This window comes from Numenius arquata, chromosome 7, assembly GCF_964106895.1.
Source record: "Numenius arquata chromosome 7, bNumArq3.hap1.1, whole genome shotgun sequence".
Classification (NCBI taxonomy): domain Eukaryota; kingdom Metazoa; phylum Chordata; class Aves; order Charadriiformes; family Scolopacidae; genus Numenius; species Numenius arquata.
This window is the reverse complement of record NC_133582.1, coordinates 16,193,931-16,216,994: the sequence shown is the minus strand read 5'-3', so window position 1 is coordinate 16,216,994 and position 23,064 is coordinate 16,193,931. Positions and strand designations below refer to the sequence as shown.

Here is a 23,064-nt window from a genome sequence, read left to right as displayed (position 1 = left end):
ACAAGGAAGGACAGGCTACCAAGGGGAAATACAAAGCAGTCCCTGGGCACACAGGGATACATTTAGCAGCCAAGTTCAGTTTTAGAACTGCTGAATCAAGCAGGTGACCTAGCACCAGAAAAAAAACCAAACCCTGATATACTTGGTGCCTTCTCTTGAACTTTAGTCTTCACTGAGATTGTCTCCTCTCAAAGCACACAGGGTTTGGACATTTTGGACATGTTCCTGTGCAACCTGCTCTAGATGGACCTCCTGTGGCAGACGAGTTGGACTAGATGTTCTCCCAAGATCCCTTCCAACCCCGTATCATTCTGTGATTTTGTTTGTTCATAGCAGTAAAGTTTGTGGAGTAAGATATGCTCCCTATACCACAGGTGGCTTCAAGCCAGACCTCAAACACCCAGAAGCCTGGATGGGATTCATCCCACAGTAGATCTACAAAAAGCCCTTCCCACCCCTTTACAGTGGTTATTCCATTGATTTGTTCACAGAAATATAACACAGCTAATGGCTACAGCGAAGTTTGCATTTGCGTTGCTCTAACAGAATTCTGTTAGAGCAATGTTCTCATATCCGTTATCAGCACCATTTACAAGAGAGAAGGGATAGTGTAAAGGATTATTATTGAAGAACACTCCCAATGCAAAACGTGACGATGACAAGTAATTTTACAGGAAACCTGCAATTTTCAGGCGAAGTCAGTTTAAAATAGAAAAACACTACGTTTTGTGGAGTTCAGTCTAGAAAACAGCTCTTCAGAGGTTGGTTACTGCTGACTGGCCATAGTTGAGACTGTTAGACAGGATCACTTGGTGCTGTAAGCTGGAATTTCTTCTTCTCATAGAAGAATTAGGCATTTTCAACAGTGTTAAATACTTGAAATAAGTAGAAGTTACTATATAATATTCCAAAGCAAAATTAAGAGAAATCTAGCATCCCAGACTAGGTTCTGGGTGACTAATGAACAATTTAAAGGTATTAGGCCTTCAACACTAACAAGTTTCCCCTACTTAGGTGACTTCTCGGGGGATATCAGCACTGTTACAGCTTTGCAGGTATGGTTAAACTGCAGCTGCTATTCCTGTAGGACTGATCACATGGAATCATGGAGCTTTCAGTTAAGTCGGTTGCATCTGCTTAGCACTGCCTTTCCCAGCCACCAGCTTCTGGCCTAGTTTACTATCCAGATTAGGTACATGCCTACTTTATCGAGACTCACTTCAACTTGAATTCTCAAAGTCAGTCTAAGCTTAAGCACCATAAGCATATGTCAGAGCTCTGTTACTTAAGAGCAACAGAAGTTGTCTTAATTGAGAGGAATATCTTAAATATTTAATGCCAAGGAAAAAATACAGGTTAGGTGAAGACAGCAAATCTCAAATTTTTGTGTGTTCATTTCGATAAACATTTTTAGCCTCAAGAACATCGTAACATTTTCATTTGGCTCCCTTTGACATGCTGTCTCATTTTAAACTACCAACACATTAACAGTTGAGATGCATCCCCTACCAAAGCAAAGTAAATTTGAAGCAATTCAGGAGAAGAAACACAAATCTTTTTCAAAATTAAACCATCTGGTACCAAAAAGCATGATGAGTGTGAAGGGTAGAATTGCAGCATCACTACAAACAATTTAAGCGAACTTTTATTGAAGCATTAAGTTGTGGTACAGATATTTTTAAATGATCAAAGTCTAACACCACAGAAATTATAAACACCATACTCCCCCCATCCTGATCACCCTAGATAGTTCAATAATCCATTCAACAGCTTTCATTTTTATAGCCGAGGCTTATGCTTCTATTTGTAAAATGTGTATTTCGGTATTACTTGAAAGGGAATCTTCGGTCTACTTAAAGGACCTCAAGCCAACAAAAGTGTCAGGTCAGTTGGGACAACGTTTAACAAAAAAAAAAAAAAAACCCACTGAAGTATTGGTCCTCAATATTAACACCAAAAAGCATTAGTGCCATTTACAATGAGTGTTACCAATTACTTGCTAAGAACTTCAACAATATGCTTAAAATAAAAAAAATTCAAAATGTTCCAACCACTTGATTTCTAACCAAGCAGACTTTAGTTTAGAAGCACTGAAAAAGTGCTTCATATATAAATACAGAAGGAACAAAAAACCATTGCGTCAAACCAGAAAGAGTCAAAACATTGTGAGGACAAGAGGGGGGACAAAAAAAAAAAATCTCAATTTTGTAGTTAACATGCTGGTCTCAGAGCTGTTAAAATCCCAGCATTTCCAAACATAGCTGAAAGTGTGCCAGCTCTTTAAAGCCTGCATTTTAGTCAATACCCATTAAAGTGACTTTGAATTACACACTTATTCATGCTCCATGAATAGCATTCTACTTCACTTCTGTCCAGGTGTCCCAGACAGTTCTTGTTCTATGCCTTCACTTAATGCCCTTGAGTCACAGTAAGAGGAACCACCTTAGTAATTGGGAGGAAAAAACAGATGAAGTCACAACACTCAAATACAACATAAGTCACATGCACAACAATGTCACAAGACTGTCACAAGATAGAGGCATTAGCTTTGCTTGGAACAACAAAATGAAGTGACACCGGACCAGTTTAGAAGCACTCTTTACAGTTAGAAGTGGCAGGTCATAGGTTTTACTCAGAATAATCCAAACCAATCAACACACCCAGCCTGGCAAATTCCACTCCTTCACTAGATCTACCTGCCAGTGCTCAAGAGCACCAGCTTCTTAGTCTGACATAATTGGTGATTAGGAAAGAAAATGTCTGGTGCCAATATAAACTTGCACTTTGCAAAGCTGTCACACAACTATGCCAAAGCACTGAGTGCATCCCGACTCAGCTCTTCCCCTATCAAGTCTGGGACCTTCTTCAAATTCTGCCATTGTGTAGCAGTGTGACAGCCTGGGGATGTGGACAGATAAACGAGCATTAAGGTAAGATGAAATTTAACCTGCATTAGTACCTATATCCGAGTTTCTAGAGGTGAAAGACCAATGTATTAGCCCAGTGCTATGGTATAGCTGAGCAAATTCCTATAAGCTTGAGTAGAGCATGAAAAGTCAGTGTGATTTAAAAATAAATCAACCATCACCTGTAGTAGCAAAACAATTTGTAACTGTTTTAAGAACTTTCTCCAAACATGGAAGTGTTAATTAGGAATGAGTTTCATTAGAAATCATAAAAGTTTGTCAAAAACAGTTTTAGACTGAAATCACAACATAGATGAAAAAAAAGTGTCAATTTAACAAAGAACTGTCCCCAGTGAGCAGGTTGAGGCTAAAGTCTAATGAGGACGAAAGCCTTGTCTGTGGGGAATTTTTGGTGATACCTGGAGAAAAACTATACTGTGTGTAATTCTACCTGAATCATTTTTACAAGTGTTGTAAAGTTTCATACAGTAAGATTTTTCTACATGCACTTCAATTTCACAGCAAGAGTGGCATAGAGTACCTAAACACAGAAGAGAGCATTCATGCAAGATATCTAACTCCTTGATATAATAATGCATACAATTCAAAATGGTTATACTATGATTACACCTAGGGCTTTCCACAACTACAAGGTGGTGGGAGTGGAAAGCATGGCCCCCTGAATCATTAACTAGAAAGCAACCACCACCTTCTATATGGGATTTCTTTTTGCGCTTTTTCTTCATTCTTAATCAACTGTGCTGTTGCTGGCGATTCTTTGTAAAACTGGTAAAAACAAAGTTATAATCACTGAATTGGGCAATCTGGTGATCAAGACGTTTAAACCCTTCAATCTTCTGGGCAGAAGAAAACACTGTACGACATTTAGAGCTCTAGAAAACAAAAGAGGGAAAGAGGGAAAGATAATTTTAAACTTAGCATTTAAAGATGGACTAGCACAATATGTGTTTTATCTATGGTTCTTGTGGTACTGTTACTAATGTGCCTCAAACCCGTGCCTGGCAGTGCTGCAGGAAGCTTTAACCCCAAGCAGCGATTCTGCTCCCTGTGTACGGTACTGCTTTTCTATCAGCGAATAGCTGACAGCATCACCAGCAGCACTTGTACAACCGACAGCTACAGCCACATACAAAAAAATGCCAAAGCAGAAATTATGCCTACACAGAACTGCACAGGAAGTCATTAGACTAAATACTGAGATCAGGCTGCCTTAGTGTTTAAATTTCCTGGAGATCAGATTCAGTGCACACTTTCCAAAGAAACTACCATCCAAATATAGAGGCATACTGGAAACTACTAATGCCCCAGTAAAAAGATCTCTAGCCTTGCTTTGTTTCTGTCTATATGCATTTCAGGAACTGACAAGCTAAGTCAAGAAAACTCACCTGATTAACAAAGAGGGTTGTCACAAATTTTCCTGGCTTGAAAACCTCTACAACTTTTCTAATCAGGTCATCATAAGAGGTCTGACTTATGTTTGTTTCAAAACTAACGTAAGAAAACTCTGGTTCTGGAGTGATGTGAATAGTCCAGTAAGTTCCCTGAAAAAATAAAATATTATTACTGCCAAATAATTACTATTTATATTGATATTAATGATCAATAAGTGTAAAACTTACATCCGATTTCATCCCATTCATTGAATACCCACAAGGATTGAACATTGTAGCATCAATAACAGAACCTGGTATCAGGTCACGAATTCCACTCATCTGAAACAAAAGTTAAGATTTCATCACTCAGTTTATCCTTAAACTTGTTCAGATTTACCTCAAAGGCAGAATGAACACCAATTTAGAGGACAGGACACCAGAATTTTCCCAGTAACAAATCAGTTTGGTAATTTGTACCACTGTAGATGAACTTGCTTTGCCATCCTGTCACTTACCAAGTGACCGAGTGCCAAGTTGCACATGAGTTATCAGATCCTTTGCCTCTTACAGAACCAAGCTGCACACCTCCAGGAAAAGGGAACAGCTTACAACTCTAATACATAACCGATTCTGCAACTAAAATGGAAAACGGAGCTCCTGTTCAACCAGTATCCACAAAGTGAAAGCCATTTACATTTACTCCAGAGTGAGAGTATACTTCTTTAATCCCTAGAATGAAGTACAATCCCAGGCAGTTTGATTTCCCACACAATACTTGAGCTACAGCCAAATCTCAATAGCAAATACAGTATGAGAATCAAAGCCTAAGAGGGAAAACCAGATGAAGTCAATGCACTTGTCAGAGAAACCTCTTCATGTCACAGGACTTTCCCATTTGGAGAAAAGGGGAAAAGGAGGCAAAACCATCAAGTTATGGTTAGACCTTAAATCCTCCTCCCCACCTCCCCCAAATGGCTCCACGATTTAACTTTGATTTTGACACCTAGATTCTCTTGGCATTCATTATCTTCGGTCTAAGTCTTATTCCTCATAACCTCCATCCTTCAGTGGAGGTTACTCAATTGTGGTTTTATTCTTCCATTTTTCAGAGGATAAGCTTCTGATCACCTGAAGCACTGCAAATTGCTCCTTTCAATAGACTAAAGCAGGGGCATTGAAAATGTGAAATTATATTCCCAAAATGTTCCTAGGGAGTTAAATTCATTTCACCCTCAAAACATTAACCTGACATTTTCTATGAGAATCTTTCCTACCAAAAAATAACCCCCATATTAAATGGCAAGTGAAGCATTTTGTTGCCCAATTTCCACCATTCCCCAAAACATTTTGGTTTCAAGCAAACATACACGAGTGACATCATTTGCAGTAACACCATCTTTCATGTAGAACTGGTCCATAACTACTGGGTCAAGCTCACTCATCAGAATTTCCAGTGTCTGGTCAGGCTGATTGGATATCCGACTCTCTGGGAAATCCAGGGTGTACAGGTACCTAGAAAAAATACAAATCACTTATGTAATAAATATTAGAAGCACCAAGTTCTACTGTAAGCCCCAAAGATTTCAAAGTCTTCACATACATACCAGCAATCAGAATTCATACGCCCCATGCAATAAGCTGCTCCATCTGACAAGAAAAAAAAAAGTTTCCAGTTGATATACCACAGCTGATACTTTATGTAAAAGATTAGCTTCATTTCACATTTAAATATAGTGGAAGTCTTTCACAGACCACTGATACAGTCAGCATCTGTATCAAATAAGCAGGCATTTGACTTCAGGAATGGAAAGCCAATAATCAGTAAAACAGACTCCCTCAGAAGGTAGTCTGGACACCCCAGTACAGAGCCTACCAGCAGGAAATTCAGATTACAGCTTTAGCTATGCACAGATAGAACCCCTAGCCTTCTTAAGAATCTATTTAATGAATTTACGATTAGCATTTTTTAAAATAACTCAGGTAAGTACTACAGCTTCCATGTTCCTTCAAAAAACTTTTCTGCCAGTAGTTAAAATTCAAGGTTATTCTTATACGTTTTAGATTTTATTAAATGTTTGAATTTAATCTTTAGAGCAGCAACTTTTCTGCAAAAAGTTTACTTTTTTTTCAGTGTACCTGTTACCTTAAATTACTATTCTACCTTTTTAATGAGGCTTTTAGGGTTAGTGAGAGCTGGATTCTGCAGACTGACTTACTGCTCCATTCGAAAGCCTGAAGGTGACCTCAGTTATGACAAGGTGTTAAGCTTAGTATGATTTTGATCTTGGCAAGTTAGTGTAAGAAATCAGAAAATAAGTATTTGTAGCTTTGGATTTTTATGCAGCTGAAGCTTGTGCTGGCTACAGAACCGCAAGGACTGCTGAATGAATGGCCTGGCAGTCTGTATGTATTGTCCTGTTTCATCACTTCCCACTCCACACCAACACTTGACAAGCTGTGCAACTTTGCTGAAGTTTAATGAACTTACTTGGGAAAATTTCGTTAAGAAACTCTACTTCTTCCTGGAAATTCCTATGTGGGTACTCCTGGTGGGAAGGCTTCATGAAATTCTTACGTGAATAAAAGAAGCTCTGAAAAAATAACAGTGTCTTAGATACTACATACAGCTGTCTATCTTGAATCTAGAAATCTAGCAAAATGCAAGCATTTAGTATAAGCTTTCACAGGACCTAAGTTTTCATTGTCCAAACACTGCTACTTGTTGTATTTCCATTGCAGAGGCAGATGGTAATTCCTTAATTTGTAAGCTACAGGAGACTGCTTACTTCCAAATTTGTTTTCCACAAGAAAACATCAGTGACTTTAGCACTAACACGGACATGGAATTCTTTCACCCTTAAGTAACCTTAACTCAGCACAACAGCATTTGTAAGTTAGCAGCCTTTAAGAGGCAAACAGAAGGCTAAATCCTACAGCTGACCAAGCAATCTTATGATCTTCCCACTCTGGAAAGCATACAGAAATCGAAAGGAAGTTTCAGAATATTTAATAAAATCTGTGAACTCAAAATATTAGTGAAAAGCTTTTTGTACATTCTAAGAAGATGCAGCAATTTCTGGCACCTTACCTGAATTGAGTCAAACCCACTGTACTCCCTAGCAAGCTCCAACAGGGGAACCAGTGCTTGCAGTAAGAGGGTGGTACCACACGTCTTCAAAATGAAACGTCTCTTGGAGACAAACATGCTACTCTCACTTTAAAAAAAAAAAGGTATGTTAAAAATATTAAGTGTGCTATATTAAGCAAGCCAAGAGAGAATGGTTAGATCTTGGTTCTTATCCCAATGAAATGCATTACTGTAATTGAACATACATAAACACGCTTGGCAAATGGATCAAACCAATAGATTTTAGCTAATATTTGAGAGCTGTTATGATTTCCCAAAACAAGTACCTGCTGCAAGTGAATACACATAAACGTGTAATTTATTTTCTTAGCCCAGACACAGAACAGAGTCAAACGTGAAATCTGACTTTCTTGGATGAAATAAAGCCTATGAGAAAGTCAAATCAAAAAAGGCAAAAGCTTTAAAAGAATTTCATAAATTGTCTGGCTGCATCTCCTAGGAAAGCTGACTACTGCAAAGTGGTAAATTAGCACCTGTCCACAGAAACAGGAAGTCTCATAATGACAGTACTGGCATAGCTATATGATACACCTTACACATAAGATACAGAAATTAACTATACCTAAACTGTAAGTCAGACACTTAGCTACAGTCCCACTGAACTGGAGATTAGCATTGATACTACATCCAGAACACTTAAACATGTATTACTATCTTCTCACCAAGTAACAGAACAATGGGAATAAGTCTAGCTTAAAACACTAACCCAGGTTGGAATGCTGTTTCAGAATTCAAACTAAAGGTTATATTTCATCCAGGATACAGTTGTATCCAGTTACATTCTTTTCAGAATTCTCTTTTAAATATATGAAGCTTGCAGAAACAAGACTTCAGCAGATTTTTTGACTAGCTTGCTCTTAGCCCAACCTTGCCTTCAAGGCAGTCTTTCAGAGTACAAAAGTTTCAGTTTTTGTAATCTGAAGTAAAACAGAGAATGTCAATATGTCTGTAAAGTTCATGTAGAAAGAGTATGGAAGTATTTTGCAAGATGAAAAACATATGGCAGAAGTAGTGTCCTTACAACTAACTGCTGCACAACACAAAAATACCCAGGATTTCAGGAAAGCTGCGGTTTTACAGATGTCCTTAGCTCAGCTGCAAGAGTTGTTCCACTTGATTGCACTATCTGGAGTTAAAGCCAATCTACTGATACAGTTTTTGCTGATTGAAGTGTGACACTTACATGCACTATTCTGCAGAAGTAATCCTAAACCTCTTAAATGGGGAGACTTATTTATCCCTGGACAAAATTCAAGGGTCAGGTACAGAAACACCACAGCCTTGTCCTTAATCCTTTCAGTTAAAGAAAGACGACAAACACTTGTAACTATGAAGACATTTCTGTTACTGACTAGACACATGACAGTATTATGATTAACAGACCCCTGCAAGTTGTAGTTTAAGATCCCATGGTTCATGACAAAGACTGGATTCTTGGCCAAGTGGGTTCCATACAACAGCTTTAGAGACTAAAAGAATAGTCTCTGGAGACTAAAAGAATAAGCTAGTGGCTTACCTGAGTACATAAGCTTCCTGCTTGTCAGTTTTTGTCACACTTATGATCAAACAATGCACATTCTCCAGAAGTTTGTCCCACTCAATCCTGTGAAGAAATTATGGAAAAGCACAAACAACACATTAGACAAACTGAAGCTTTCTGGAACCCCGAGTAGAAAGTATAGCCCAAACAAGACTATAGCTCTTGTTTTGAGTTTCTGGATCCGAGAGCACAAATGGTGAGGACTTTTATATAGAAACTATCCCAATACAGTAATATCCAATTCTTATCTCCCAATGGCTACGTACTCCTCAAGATCTGTTAGTGTAACCTGCTGCACGAAGACAGTTGTCAAACAGCAACTCAAAGCTTCTAATTAGGCAAGTCAGGATAACTTTAAGCACTGCCATCTCACATGTTTGAGATAAAATTCATTGCTATAACTGCAGGTATGCTTTAGGTTGAATCTCCATGTACTTCAGTCACAATAGTCATTGGCAACTACTAGAGTAATAAACCAGCACGTTAACATTAACATGTTTTATTTGTCCAGATTAGAGTCAAACCCATAATTTAATTGAAAACCAGCCCTAAAAATTAACACATCTTAATGACCCGAATTCCTCTTTGATCAATCAGGACCATAGAATTCCTTCTACCTCTAGAAGATATAGAAGACTTACAGCAAATAGTTTGGAATATTACACTTACAAGAAAATAAACTGAACTATTTTCATGTAGCGCAAGTTGAAGCTACAGCACAAGATTTCAGTATAGTGGCAGAAGTTTAATATTTCAATTCTTTACTGTCATTACTCATTCTACAAGGAATTTTATTAAGAAATAGAAAAAAAATCAATGGGCTCAAATAAAGCCCAAAGACTTTCAAGTACTCATGAGAAGTGACAGACTTGCAAAAAACTACTTCGGTTGTCACTTCAGTCTTGTGTATACACCAAATTAGCAGAATACAATACAGTCAAGTTTGCTGTAAAGCAGACAGGAACAGATAGAGCTTCCCAAATTTGCAAAGTTCCAAGTCTGCAGCCGCCCTACCTCTGCCATCGCTCCCCTCCCATAGCATGTTCCACCCACAGGTTTGTGCTGGCTTTTGTGCTGAAAACTCATGAAACAAGACATTTACTAACCCAGCATAAAACTAAGCAGCCCGTTAGACAACTATAGGATCCTTCGCAGCTGGAAGCATGAAAGAATTGCCAAGCAAGATATTAGGATTAGGCTGACAGTTATTGAGCCAATCTTTCTCAAGCTCAGACCCCTCTCCCTTCATTGACAACTCCAAAAGCTCCCTAGTTGTACTTCAGGACAGAGCACTCACTGTTAACTCTATCAGCAGGGTTCCTCCCTCAGCCACCAATCTTTCCCCTTAGAAAACTGGTCAGTTTGCAAAGTTTAAGTTTTAGATTCCACTGTACATATAATTAAAAACATCCAGATGTTCTTTGCTTCTCTAAACACCCCAGCAAAGAAGTGCCTTGATTTCTCCCTTGCTTGAGAATGCCTCTTGAAACTGAATTCTGTACCTTTACTACTAACACTTAAGGATTTTCCCTTTTAAAGTGTACATTGCACTAAACCAGTGTATTTATCTAGGAGTCACCCAGAATGCACTTAATTTACTCTGTAGCTTCATTTTAGGAATGAGTTTAAAGATAATCCTATGTATCTTAAGATCTCTCATAATTAAGTGCACATCTGAACAAGTTTATGAACTCGGTGGTATTACTGGATACTTCAAATCAAAGTGCAGTTTTCTTTACCACCCTGGGTTAGTGAACCTTGATGAAATGCTCTTCTGCAACTATAGACATAGACTACCCAAATCTGCATGTCAAAAAGTGAGCTTGTTTTTACTGCTCAGATAAAGTTCCACGCATTTATTCAGCTCTACGCTTATGCCATTGTTTGGCTCTGATCCTGATACTTAAGTATGAACATGCAAGTGTCAACTCATCTTTGAAAAATCTGGTAAATGCAAAGAGTGAATGTTATACCTATTTTTCAAACACTCACAGACAACTAGGCTATTTTGCTGAGAAGACAACTAAAGGATTTAGTTTTCTCTGGAAGTTACAGCACACCTCCTTAAGTTCGCCAGCCTTAGTATCTTCCCTCTAACATCCTATTATACGCTTCCTGTAAACTGAACTAGGTTAACATGTTACTTTGGTTTAGTATGGTGGAGTAACTTCAAATAATTCCAGCACCACTACTGATGAGACTTTATCTGCCATTAAGGAAATACTCAGTGTCTGCCATAGCCTTTATGAAAGCTCAGGTAGAGTTCCCTTATACTGCCTAATGCTGAGCTGCAGTAACCCCATTTGTACATTACCACAAATCTGATTTTGTACTTGTCTAAGTATTAATGTGTGCGTAACTATCTCAGGCTTTGCAAGAGCATACGTCTCAGCCTTCACAAGCTTCTTACCTGGTCAGACAGTCAAAACCTTAGCTTTATATAGACCAGTGAGAATTTTCTTGAAGTATCACTATAGGGCAGTTCACATGCAGACATCTCAGGAAAATGGCTCATTTAAGTTTCAATCACATATTAGTAGAGGAAAAAAATGTTACAATTTTGATGTTTCAAGTAGATCAATAAGGAAGGATCAGTACAGCATGCTACCAACAATACAATATTGCATGTTAAGCCCAAAGCCTACCATGCAAAGAAAGTCCCTAGTTATGCTCATTAGTACTGTAGTTGGCATTTAGGTGCCATGGCTGAAAACTGCCGTTGCACAAGACCTTCACATATTAAAGTTTTGCTCAGTTTTCACTATTCCACTACAAAACCCGTAACTAAGCACATGCTAAATGTTTATGCATTCAGCTTTTACAAGAATAAAGTTTTAAGTTCATAATTTGATCTTATTAGAGTAGCACTAAGGAAGAAAGCCTACAAGGTGAGAAACATACAAGATGCCAAGCTTGATCCAGAAGCATACAGAAAATATACGAAGAGTTACAGCACTCAGAGTGATACTTGGCCACATTAGGGAGAAGTTTTGCAGAGATACTCGCCTGTACCTGTACGCATATTAAAGTTAAGTATAGAAAACTACAGAAAGGCCACTAACATTCTGGATTTGATCTCACTATAATCTATTTAAACAAGATGACCTTAGCATTTGACATTTTCCATTGTTTAAAGCAGAGCTAAGGAAGAACATCTGGGACTACTTTGTACCAAGTAAACCGAGTTCACTCGAAGTCTAACTCTTGCATTTCTTCCCTTTCTTTAATATGTATAATTATTTGTTACTAGTTAAAGACAAGCAATGTACACCCCCACTGAAACACCTTAAAAACAGTATTTCAATGGTTATCAGTACACGTATTGCAGCTAATCCCATTTTATTTTGTCAAGTAAAAGTTCTCAAAGTTAGTAACTGTGAAATACTTGAGAACATTACTTATTTCATAACTGAGTGAACTTGTAACTGGGAAGCAAAGCTTCCAAATGAAAAAGGGGAACAAAAGAGACTAATTCTCAATAAAATGCTACCATGGGCTTCTGCTCTTCAGAATTCCCCTTTCAATGGGAAATATGGGGATTGCATTACTATTTCCTAAACTATTTCCCATAGTCAGATAACAGGACAATTCTAAACATTTTGAAGGCTGCTTTCCCATACTCAAGCCAAGCATAGTACACTATGATGCATGAAAATCATTGGTAGCCAAGTAAGTTCCATCGCAGACCCACATCCACTGGAACTTCAAACTGAAAATGCATTGAGACCAACTCCCCACTGTTCTGTAGGCTTATTACCCGCTTCATTTCAAAGCTGTAAGATCCTGCTCCTGAAATTTCAAATAACTGACACCTACTGAAAGTCAAAATAGTTTCTCCAATAGGCAAGCACCATGCATCTTAAATGGCTGCACATGCTCAGAGAACACCAAATAAAAATGGAATGCATCTACTCTGGCGTGAAGCACTGTTCATGCTTGAATAGTAGAAAACTACTTGTTCTATACTTGATTAGCAGAACATGCCAAAAGAAAAGACGTCGAGTTTAGCAATCTACTGCTATACCTGCGTTGCAATATTTAGTGCCTTATCAGCACAGACATGTTACTAGAGTACAGATAACTTCCATTCAAACTGCCACTCAGCAATGTCAGTACGGAAAACCTATCAAAGCTGAGAAGTATTTTAATTTAATTTTTAGGAAGTATGTTTAAAGGGTGTAATGAAATGCATAGTCAACAGTCCCTCTCAACCAAGTTCCGAACCATCATGTTTGCTCCTTTATTTCATATTTCTGAGAAGTTAGGAATGAATAAGCAATGAATCAAGTTTTCCTTGCCAGATAAAACCATAATTTTCAAGGCAAGTTACTAGCCTATTCTGAGCCTTTACCTTCAGGGGTAAAACAAGTTCTTAACATAGGAGTCAAGCATATCAGGCAGTAACACAATCCTGCTGTTTCAGGCCAACTGGGAAGAGGATAACAGAAATTTCAAGAGATAAAGAACTACATCAAGAACTTGTTCCTATCAGCAATTAACAGCCTCCACCAGCATACCATCCCACCACTCCAGTAACTGTACCTTGCTAACACAGCCCAGGCAGTGCTGGGAGGAAGAGTGGTTTTGCAGTAGGGCAGGAATTCTTAGGTAATAAATCCTGTGACACTCCTAAAGACAGCTTAAGCTGTATACATACTCTTGCATAGCTTTTCATTAAAACAGAACTACTTTGATTGTAGTAATCAAAGTAATAGGCATCTTCATCTTGTACTTTACTGTAAAACTTTGTTTTAAAATTGAGCATTCAACTGCAGAGCAACATTTTGTTCTCTCACCTGTTACCTACTAAGTATTATTAGGAGCCAACAGATGTATCAGCTACCTCATTAGCAGGCTACCATTAATTAGGCAAATTCCTACCAATACCATTGAGTCAAACTCAATGCCTTGTCTAAGCTGCCTATGCAGAGGAGCTGTAGCCAAGGAGCATGGAAGCTGGCTAGATACCAGTGTCAGCAGAGTTGCAACACTAGTTTCAAGCATCCTGAAACAGGCAGATACAGCACAGACCAACTACACAAAAATCACAAGCTTTTAAAGTATCTCCTAGCAGCAGGAGTATTCTTCTGCATACAGATGCATGTGAATTATTTCCTATTAGAATTATAGCTTATTTATAAATTGCTGTTGAAGATAACTTATCTTGAGCTATGTTCCCACCCTGAATTTAGACACAAGGCACCGGCAACTTGATAACTTTACTTCAGCAGTTATCTGTGGAGTGCACAAAAACCACCCACCCTGTATATCTGTGCTCAGAGCACATAGAAAAATACTGTCTGCATCTCCCTTAAACTTAAGTGCATGACCCTGGGGAGTTTAATCTTGAATTAAAGACAGGCACCTGAATGGAATATTGCATCCACATCAAAAGTGATTCCAAGCAGTACTCCTCACAAAACACTTCTTACCTAGAAATCCCTGAGCCAACTACTAAAGAACACCATCCCAAATGACACCAAGATATTTCAGCAATGGCACAAAGATGGCCACAGGTACTGCTTTAAAGGCTGCATATTGCTCCTGCTCCTGTTGCAGCCTTTTATTGTTATTGCAGTCTCCAGATTACCTTCTATTGCCATGTAAAAAAGCTCAGCAAGTGCACAGTGACAGAAGCCCTTATCCTGGCACAGTCCCACTTACCCCACCTTCTTCCCAGGCTCCACAGGGCATGTTTTGTTCAGCAGCCCTGCAGGAGTCAGAGTAGAACAGGGCTCATGGTCCAGGCCCTTGTACCCTCCCCATTTGAGAGGAGAGGCAGGTGACACTGCTGTGGCCCTGAGGACTGGGAGAGCGGGTAGGGGTGCAGCAGTGAGTTCACTCAGGCCATAGGGTGCAGTACAAGGCAAGTATTTATGGATTGGCATTAGACACTTGACTGTGTTGGTGCTTAGAAGTTTTCATGTAGCACAGGATGAGAATCTCCCATTAGTATCACTCCATATTGCTCATTACCACACTTTTTTTTTTTCCAGTTTCTTGATGAGAAATGCATAGTTGCACATCATGTGAAGGAATAAACATCTTATTTTGTTGTGGGGACAGTGTATCCACTACTCAACACAGAATTCCGGGACTCATAACATGCTCATCATGTTTTCAGGAAACCCTCCTTTTTGAAACCCCACATTTTACAAAGCATAGTGAGAACAAGCACTAAGGTTGAAGCAAATTATTTCGAGACCACAAAAACGTTAACTTCATCCCACTTTTCAAAATTAGTAGGGTAGGCATCATCTTCAGATGCTTGCCACTATTTCAACCACAAGACCCTTTCCAGAACTGGTTAGCAAATGAACAAACCCACCCCCAAATCTTAACAGCGAAGTAAAGGCCATGTTCAATATTTTTCTTTAAATTCTTAGTTGGGGCCTTTACTGAATGTATTAAAACAGTAAGTTTTAATCAGATCTTTTCTGAAATACTTTACAACTATCCAAACTCTACTCTAGAAAGCAGGCTTACCAACAGGAGGAAAAAATGCAAAAAGTTTCTTAATCGCATCAGTTCTTGAACTTTTTTTCCTTTTCTTGCTGATGATATCCAGCAAAGACTTCAAAATATCTGATCTCTAGCAAGCACAAACAACATGGAAATTTTTAGCTTTGAACACCAGCTTAGTCATTCACTAGATGAATGGCTCACATTTCACTACTAAGCAGGTATTACAATACAAAAGGCAAGCTCAACTGGTTTGCAACTTGATTCTAATTTAGCTATTGTTCTACAGTTTCAGCTTTGATTTCAAGTTCTGTTCAATATAAACTAGCTTATTCAATTGCCCTTATAGACTGAGCGTAGTGGGGTATGCTGTATTCAGGGTTTTTGCATTTGCATCTATCACCTGTAATAAATAATTCCTACAATTTTCTAAAAGAGAATGTTTATAAGCCTCATTTCATTCTAGCAACACAGTATCACTGATAATTACCCCTGGACACAGGTTAACAGCAGTTTGCAGACATGTCACAGCTTCCTACCAAAAACATACACAGCTTCAATTAACATCTTGCATTAAGAGCCAATTAACACAAAGGCCTTCAAAGCTTGCTCACAGCTCTGAAACTGTGTTAAAGACCACATGTTGAACAGTTAACAGTTTGAATCTCTCTATTAAAACTTTACAGCCATATCTAAACCATGCAAAGGAACCATCACAGTACCTGCCTTGCAATTGTATTAAATGCTCTTAAGCAGTTTTAAAAATTAAGTTCGCGGTTTTATAAACATCAGCCTGAGCTGACAAACAGAACACCAGAGTCAATGAGGAAAGCATTTGCAGAATGCCATCTCTAAACTAGATCTGTATATTCCAGCACCAACATATTAACACAAAGTCAAATGAATACTTTTGGAATCTTTCACATTTAAAGTAAAACACAACAGGAATCCTAAAGTGCCTGCGTTAACTCAGATCATCTGTACATATTTCAGCTGGGATTTGCAATAGTCTTCTAGGATTGGCTGGACATTAACTATACAAGTTATTACCTTGTGGCATCTGCTACACCACTGGATCTCAAAGAACTGTATAATGACATCTGATGATTTCCATATTAAGCACAATATTTATAGAATGGTTTGGGTTGAAAGGGACCTTAAAAAAAAAAAATCCTCCAGTTCCACCCCCCTTGCCATGGGCAGGGACACCTCCCACTAGAGCAGGTTGCTCAAAGCCCCATCCAGCCTGGCCTTGAACACCTCCAGGGATGGGGCAGCCACAACTTCCTGGGCAACCTGTTCCAGTGTCTCACCACCCTCAGAGCAAAGAATTTCTCCCTCATATCTAATCTAAATTTACCCTCTTGCAGTTTAAAACTGTTACCCCTCATCCTATCGCTACACTCCCTGACAAAAGAGTCCCTCCCCATCTCTCCTGTAGGCCCCTTCAGGTACTGGAAGGCTGCTATAAGGTCTCCCCGGAGCCTTCTCTTCTCCAGGCTGAACAAACCCAACTCTCTCTGCCTGTCTTCATAGCAGAGGTGCTCCAGCCCACTGATCATCTTCACGGCCCTCTTCTGAACCCACTCCAACAGGTGCATGTCCTTTTTATGTTGGAGATCCCAGAATTGGATGCAATACTCCACATGGGGTCTCGAGAGACCTTCAAAAAGGTCTAAATAGCTTCACAAGTCAGAAAGTTACATGGGCAAACTACCTCATTGACACCAACAGGTCAGAGCTAACCATGTATTCTGCTTCTGGCATGGCATAAATGAAGCTTCCACTACCCATGAGCAAGTGGTATAAATACACAGACACACACAACATGGGCTATTCATTATTCCAGGAAAGGCAGTTACCTGCCCACTGGCAATTCAGGTCTTTGGATAGCTAACTCTACACACAGGAAATTTGCTGAGAAATACCAAAACAAAGGAAAAGACAAAGAGCATATGCTAAATATGCCTCTGAACAAAGATGCTACCATCTTTAACATATTCCAAATTTTCAATACATCATGACAAGCTCTCCTCCAAGCTCCCTGACCAAAGACCCCTTTGGGGTAACAGTGATATACACAAGCAGATCTGGGTACACTGAAAACACCAGATCCTCCAGCTACCGTCCAAACCTGAAAAGTTGAACATTTACCATACTGAGAGTAAAGTAATGACATAAGTATAACCTTCAGATTTGTCCTGTACACTTAATACAAGCCTGCTTTTTTCAACTGTCAGCTGACTACATACCAATATTGTCCCTCCTAAACCTGTACGTAGTTCTGAGTCCATAAGGAGATTTTGCTTTGTGCTTCAAGCTCCCAATTTCTGACACTTCCAGGACACTTGTGCCAGAACATGATTTTCTGCAGATCTACAGCTGGACCCCTCATTATGGCAAGTCAGAAGTCTAGGTACTCCCATCTTTCCAGACTCCCACCCCAATAAAACACGGCACAGTGAAGACATGTCATGCCTGTCTCGCCCAGCACGACCCCAGAGACGAGCTGCGTACCGGCAGGTGGCCACCAGCCACCGCGCTGACAAAGGCCGAGCTGGCACCCCTCGTCCAGAGGAGGGGAGAGCTGTCCCCCTCCCAGCGAGGGCCGGCTCCGAAACACGTGTACGCGGGGAGCTGCGTGGGCCTGGGGCCTTTCTTCCTCCCTCCCCGGGTGGCAGGAAAGAAGCGCCAGCACATTCCTCAGATGCCCATTGGGTGACAACGGCGGGCCCGCCCCTCGCGGCGCCCCGCTCCCATTGGCCTCCGCTTCTCAATGGGGGAAGCGGCAGCGCGGCCCGGGAGCGGGGCCAGCGGACTCACGTGTAGACCAGGCTCCAGCCACACTTCGGGGGAGGGGGGGGGCCACCCCCCACCCTACCCCCCCCGCTGTCCGCCTCCCTCCGGTGCTCACCCCCGTCACGGAGAGGCACGGGATGGGTTTTCCCGCGTACCGACGCCTTCCCGCTTATCAACCTGTCCAGCTACAACAGTGCCGGAGGGCGCTGCGAAACCGGCCACGTGAGGGAACCATCAATCCTGGCCGCCACAGCAAGAGGGATCTCCCCTGCCCCTTCCCAGCTTCCATGAGCCGGGAAGGCGATTCCTATCTCCCTCCCCCCGCACAGGTCTCAACGGGCAGGGATTTCCCAAGCCTTCCCATCCCGAAGCCGTCGGGGAGCGAGAAGCCCCACCGTTAAGAGAAAAAAGACTTGGGCGGCTCTCCCTGCGAGCGGGGCCTGTCGCCACCGGGAGCCGCAGCTTGCGCGGAGGGGGGAGGGGGGGGGGGGCTTGCTGCAAAAGGGTGGGCGCCGCCGCCGTGCCCCCCCGGCCGCCAGCAGCACTGCGACACTGCACCCGCTCCCCCCCCCCCCCCGCCCCGCCTGGCAGGCGCTCCCGGCCGGCGCGGCACACGCCCGGCTCTCCTCTCCCCGCCGCCACATGTTGCCAGCAGGGACCGTACAGGGCTTGCACGAGGTGGCGGCACGCAATGGCTTCCGCGCCCTCCCCGCCACCGCCACCTCCGGCCGGGACGAGGGGAGGCTCCTTGCCTCCGCGGGAGGGGTGGCGGGGAGAGGGCGGCGGAAGGTCACCCCCTGCCCTCCCGCGGCTCGGCGGAGGCCGGGGCTGTCACCAAGGGAGGGAGGCGAGGGGGGGGGGAGGAAGGAGGGGGGAAGAGAAGGGGGGCGAGCCCGCCGCGCGCGCGCGCGGCCGTTGCCACCAACGGCTCTCCCGAGCCACCCCGGAACCAGCCTCCCCGTCAGCGCTGCCGCCAGCCCGCGCACGGCCATTACCCCCCGCCCCGCTCCTCCTCACACACTTCTCGCCCGCCGGCTCCGCACCGCCGCCGCCACCACACCCGGGCCCCGCCTGCGCCGGCCATTCACCGCCGTCCCCACACACACCCCCCCACCCCCTTAACGGGGCAGCTCTCCCAACCGCCTCCCCCCCCCCCCAACCCAACCCCACCCCGGCCGTTAACGGACCTGGGTATGGTGCGAAGATCGCCGGACCCCTTGCTCTGGTGCGGCTCCTGCTGCGCGGGCTGCTGCCGGGCGAACCACACCTCCAACAGCTTCTCGGTCCCTTCGAAGAAGTGTGCACCGTTCTCCTTCATGGTGAGACAACTCGGCAACCAACAACCACAGAAATTAACGACGACCAAACTACCGCCCCCGGCCGCTACCGTTTGCGCTGCCGCCGCCGGGTCCCAGTCCGTCCCGGGCGGGTTTCACCTTCTAGAGGATTTTTTTTTTTTTTAATATTAATTTAAAAAAAAAAAAAAAGGAGGAATAAGAAGAAAAAAAGATTTTTTTTTTTTTTTAAACCAGCGAAAACCACCCGGCGGCGGATGCGGCGTGAGCGTGTGTGAGCGGGTTACAGTCCGAGCGGGGGTGCGGGCGGGCAGGCGATGCGGTTCGGTTCCTTGTAGTCCGTGTGTTCCCCTGTTACAGAGAAGAGCGTTGAGCGAGCGCTAGCTAATGTCGCCGGCCATACTGTGTAAGCGAGGGGCTAGCGCGCACGCAGCCGCTTTTATACCCCGCAGGTAACCGCATCACGGAGGACCGAGCTTGCCATTGGGCCGCCGCCGCGCGGGCCTGCCCTCCCCCGCTTCCCATAGGGCGGCGCTGACGCCTGTCGAGGCATATGCCGGTTCCTCTGGCCCCGCCCACTGCAGCCTGCCCGCCCGCCCGCCCGCCCGCAGGGAGCAGGAGCGCGGGCGGCGGCGGGGCCGGGGCCGGGGCCGGGGCCGGGGCCGGGGCCGGGGCCGCGGTGTAGCGGCCACACCGGTGTCGGACCGCCCCGCCCCCGGGGGTGGAGAGGGGGGAAGCGTGGCCTAATGGTCAGCGGTGAGCGATGCGGGGGGTGGTGTTGGCGGTGCGAGGATTGAACATGGCCGAGAGGCGACGGGGGAGCGAGCCCCCAAAGAAGCGTGCCCGTAGCAAGGAGCAAGGCCGAAGATAAAGCCTCTTCCCGGGCCGGAGCTGCAGGACTCCCCCGGCACCCAGTGCTTCTTTCCCCCTGCGCTTTCTTAACGAGTATTAATTACTAGCTAGTAAAGAGGAGGCTGAAGCGGGCGTTCAGACGTGATTCTCGCACTCCTCTTGCTGTGCGGGTGTGAGCGAGGAGTACGAAGTTACTTATACGTGTGTGTGTGTGTGTGTGTGTGGCAGAAGGAGCAAGTGACCGGGAGGGGGGCACGAGCAGCTGGATGTGCCCCACCGGAGAGAAAGTATCTGCCGGGAGTATGTGCATCTGTAAATATTTCTGACTACCTGCAGTTGCAAATTGTTGCAAACCAAACAGCTTTATGGTCTTTTAGAACATTTTTTTTCCCGTCAATATTATAATACCTTATAGTCCGGTATTATTCATACTTCATAGTCTAAGGAAACCCTCACTACTGAAGAAATGAAGAACGGAAAATGTATCTGCCCCAATGAGCTTGCAATATAAAGGATGGGACGAGCAACAGCAGATGGCAGAGGACAGATGATTGAGTACCTACTAGGAGACAGTGAGATACTATCGGCCAACATAATAGGCAGTGGGCTCCGTCCACCAGCGGAGCAGTGACTCACTGAGCCAGTGAGTCATTCCCAAGGCAGCTGGATGTGAATCATTCCCTAGGTGGCCAGTTGCCACTGTGTGCACCCTTAACGCAGCCTTATAGCTGGCAAAGAAACATGTTCTCCAGTGCTGTGGGTTCACTGGTTTTTATTAACTTTGTGTAAGTTGTTAAGGCCATAAAAAAGGTCTTCCTTTCTCAACCATTTATTTCTGCCGGCGTTCTGCCTTGTTCTTTGTGCCAATACAAGTGCTTTGTGGCTATGTGGTGGACTGCATCAGGTTTAATGCTAACTACTTAGTTTTAATCATGGTTAATAGTTTTTAATCGTGATCAGCTTTAACTTGCATCAGTTTCCCAAGCCACTTCTCATCCTAGCTACATAAATGCCTGTGCTGGAATAAATAAGAAGTTATGCTTGGGCATGCACAAGAAATTATGGATGAAGAGTGTAGGACCACTTGTTTCAGTAGCCATGATGGGTTATATTGGCTTAAAATGGCTATGAAAGTACAGCTGAGAATTTATGGGCTCTGCCCAGCCATATTCCCTGTTTATTTTTAATACTAGCCCCCCCCCCCCCCCCTTGTTTCTGGATCTGTAATACCAGTTCCTTGTCCTGCCTCCTGTTAGTTTAATGTTAGTCCCTGGTTTTCAGTCAGGTACTTAATCCTACTTTCTCTTTGTAAGTGGTCTGAGTGACATTGCCCCAGCCAAACGTGTCTTTTTCTTGTCTTGGATCCTGTCTTGTAGCGAGTCTCTGACTTCCTGATCTTTGACTGTAGCGTGGTCTCACCTCATGTCTTGGGCCACGTGCACCGAACGCGGGCATTTCCTGAAGTCTGACTGTGCTCTTGTCTGCCCCCTTCAACTAGTGCTTTCTCTGCCTTTCCCAATTCAGGACTTCAATGTCTTCTCACCTGCTACCAGACGCTAGTCTGAGTGGGCCCAACGCACGAGCTGTGACTGGTGTTCCTTGGTTTTAAGAAACACCAATCACTCATAAGAATGTTTCTAAGACACTGCAGAGGAGGACAAGATTCCAAAAAAATGAGGTAAATTCTGTTTTATTTCTAGGAGGCTTCTCAGTGTGAAGCATAACCTACAAAACGGTGTGAAGCACTTGTTTGAAAGTTTAACAAGGGACAATACAGGCCAGTGTCACCAGCTGCCACGAGGGAGGGAAATGATCTCAATGCCGAGTAACACGAAACAGTGAAAGAATTTGAAAATGCAAGTACTTTGGCTGAAGTGAGAGAAAAGTAGCAGGGTGATGTAGTATATTTGAAGCCAGAGAGTATGGGTATGAACACCTAAAAGGGGTTTATATTAATGCTGAAGGCTGCAGGCCTGCTGCCTTCATGAGAGGCTGGATTGCTGAAAGATACGCATGGAACAGGTGGAGGAGAGAAAGGAGAGAAACACTGAAAGCTCTTTTTGAACTTGACTGACAACTAGATGTGAACACAGTATTGTCTGAGAGACAGGCAGAGGTTTCAGGAAGGACAGAAGGAGATTGTTGTGGATTAGAGGGAGGTTCTGTGAGTCATCATTGAAAGATGGTCACTGAATTCATGTTTACAACAGAGATTACCCAGAGATAAAGGGCAGAACAGGAGCTGAAGGACTAGCACGTTTGAAAACGCCCGGTCAAAGGGGCATTTAACTAATTTAACTAGAGCACTTTTTAAATTGATTTAATAAGGTTAGTCAAACATTTGAATCTGGTGGAAGGAAGGCTCGGGAAGAGTAGAAGGCTCAGATATCATCGTATGATTGTGAGACATGGGGCCAAAAATTGTTCATTATCTGGTTCTTTTGCAGTAATCTGCTGGTGCAACAGGCCATAACTGGCCAGGTACATTACCCTATGCACAGGACCAAATTGTATGTAGTAAAAAGCTGTTTTAACTATATAACTCCACTTGGCATTTTTTTTTATGTTAGGTGTGTAGCCAAGCCCAACAGTCAGAGCAGTTCAGAGTTCCTCATGCCAAAACAGAGCTTTGGGGCAGTCAGAAACAGGGTACAAGCCTCTATGGTGC

General features: G+C 43.0%; 1 protein-coding gene across 2 annotated transcripts; it reads right to left on the bottom strand.

Annotated features, from left to right (window-relative positions):
- Window positions 1-1,312: 1,312 nt before the first annotated feature.
- AMD1 (adenosylmethionine decarboxylase 1) lies at window positions 1,313-19,956 on the bottom strand. 2 transcript variants are annotated; one of them, XM_074150433.1, is made up of 9 exons: window positions 19,437-19,956; window positions 8,965-9,051; window positions 7,389-7,515; window positions 6,789-6,891; window positions 5,905-5,947; window positions 5,668-5,812; window positions 4,547-4,639; window positions 4,313-4,468; window positions 1,313-3,799 (listed from the first exon to the last, which is right to left on the bottom strand). In XM_074150433.1, the coding sequence occupies exons 1-9, from the start codon at window positions 19,565-19,567 to the stop codon at window positions 3,659-3,661; spliced, it is 1,026 nt and encodes a 341-aa protein (XP_074006534.1). In that variant the 5' UTR covers window positions 19,568-19,956; the 3' UTR covers window positions 1,313-3,658. The 2 variants fall into 2 exon arrangements, with proteins under 2 accessions (XP_074006534.1, XP_074006535.1); XM_074150434.1 differs by lacking the exon at window positions 8,965-9,051 and having other exon boundaries at window positions 1,628-3,799; window positions 19,437-19,546.
- Between the last annotated feature and the right edge of the window lie 3,108 nt (window positions 19,957-23,064).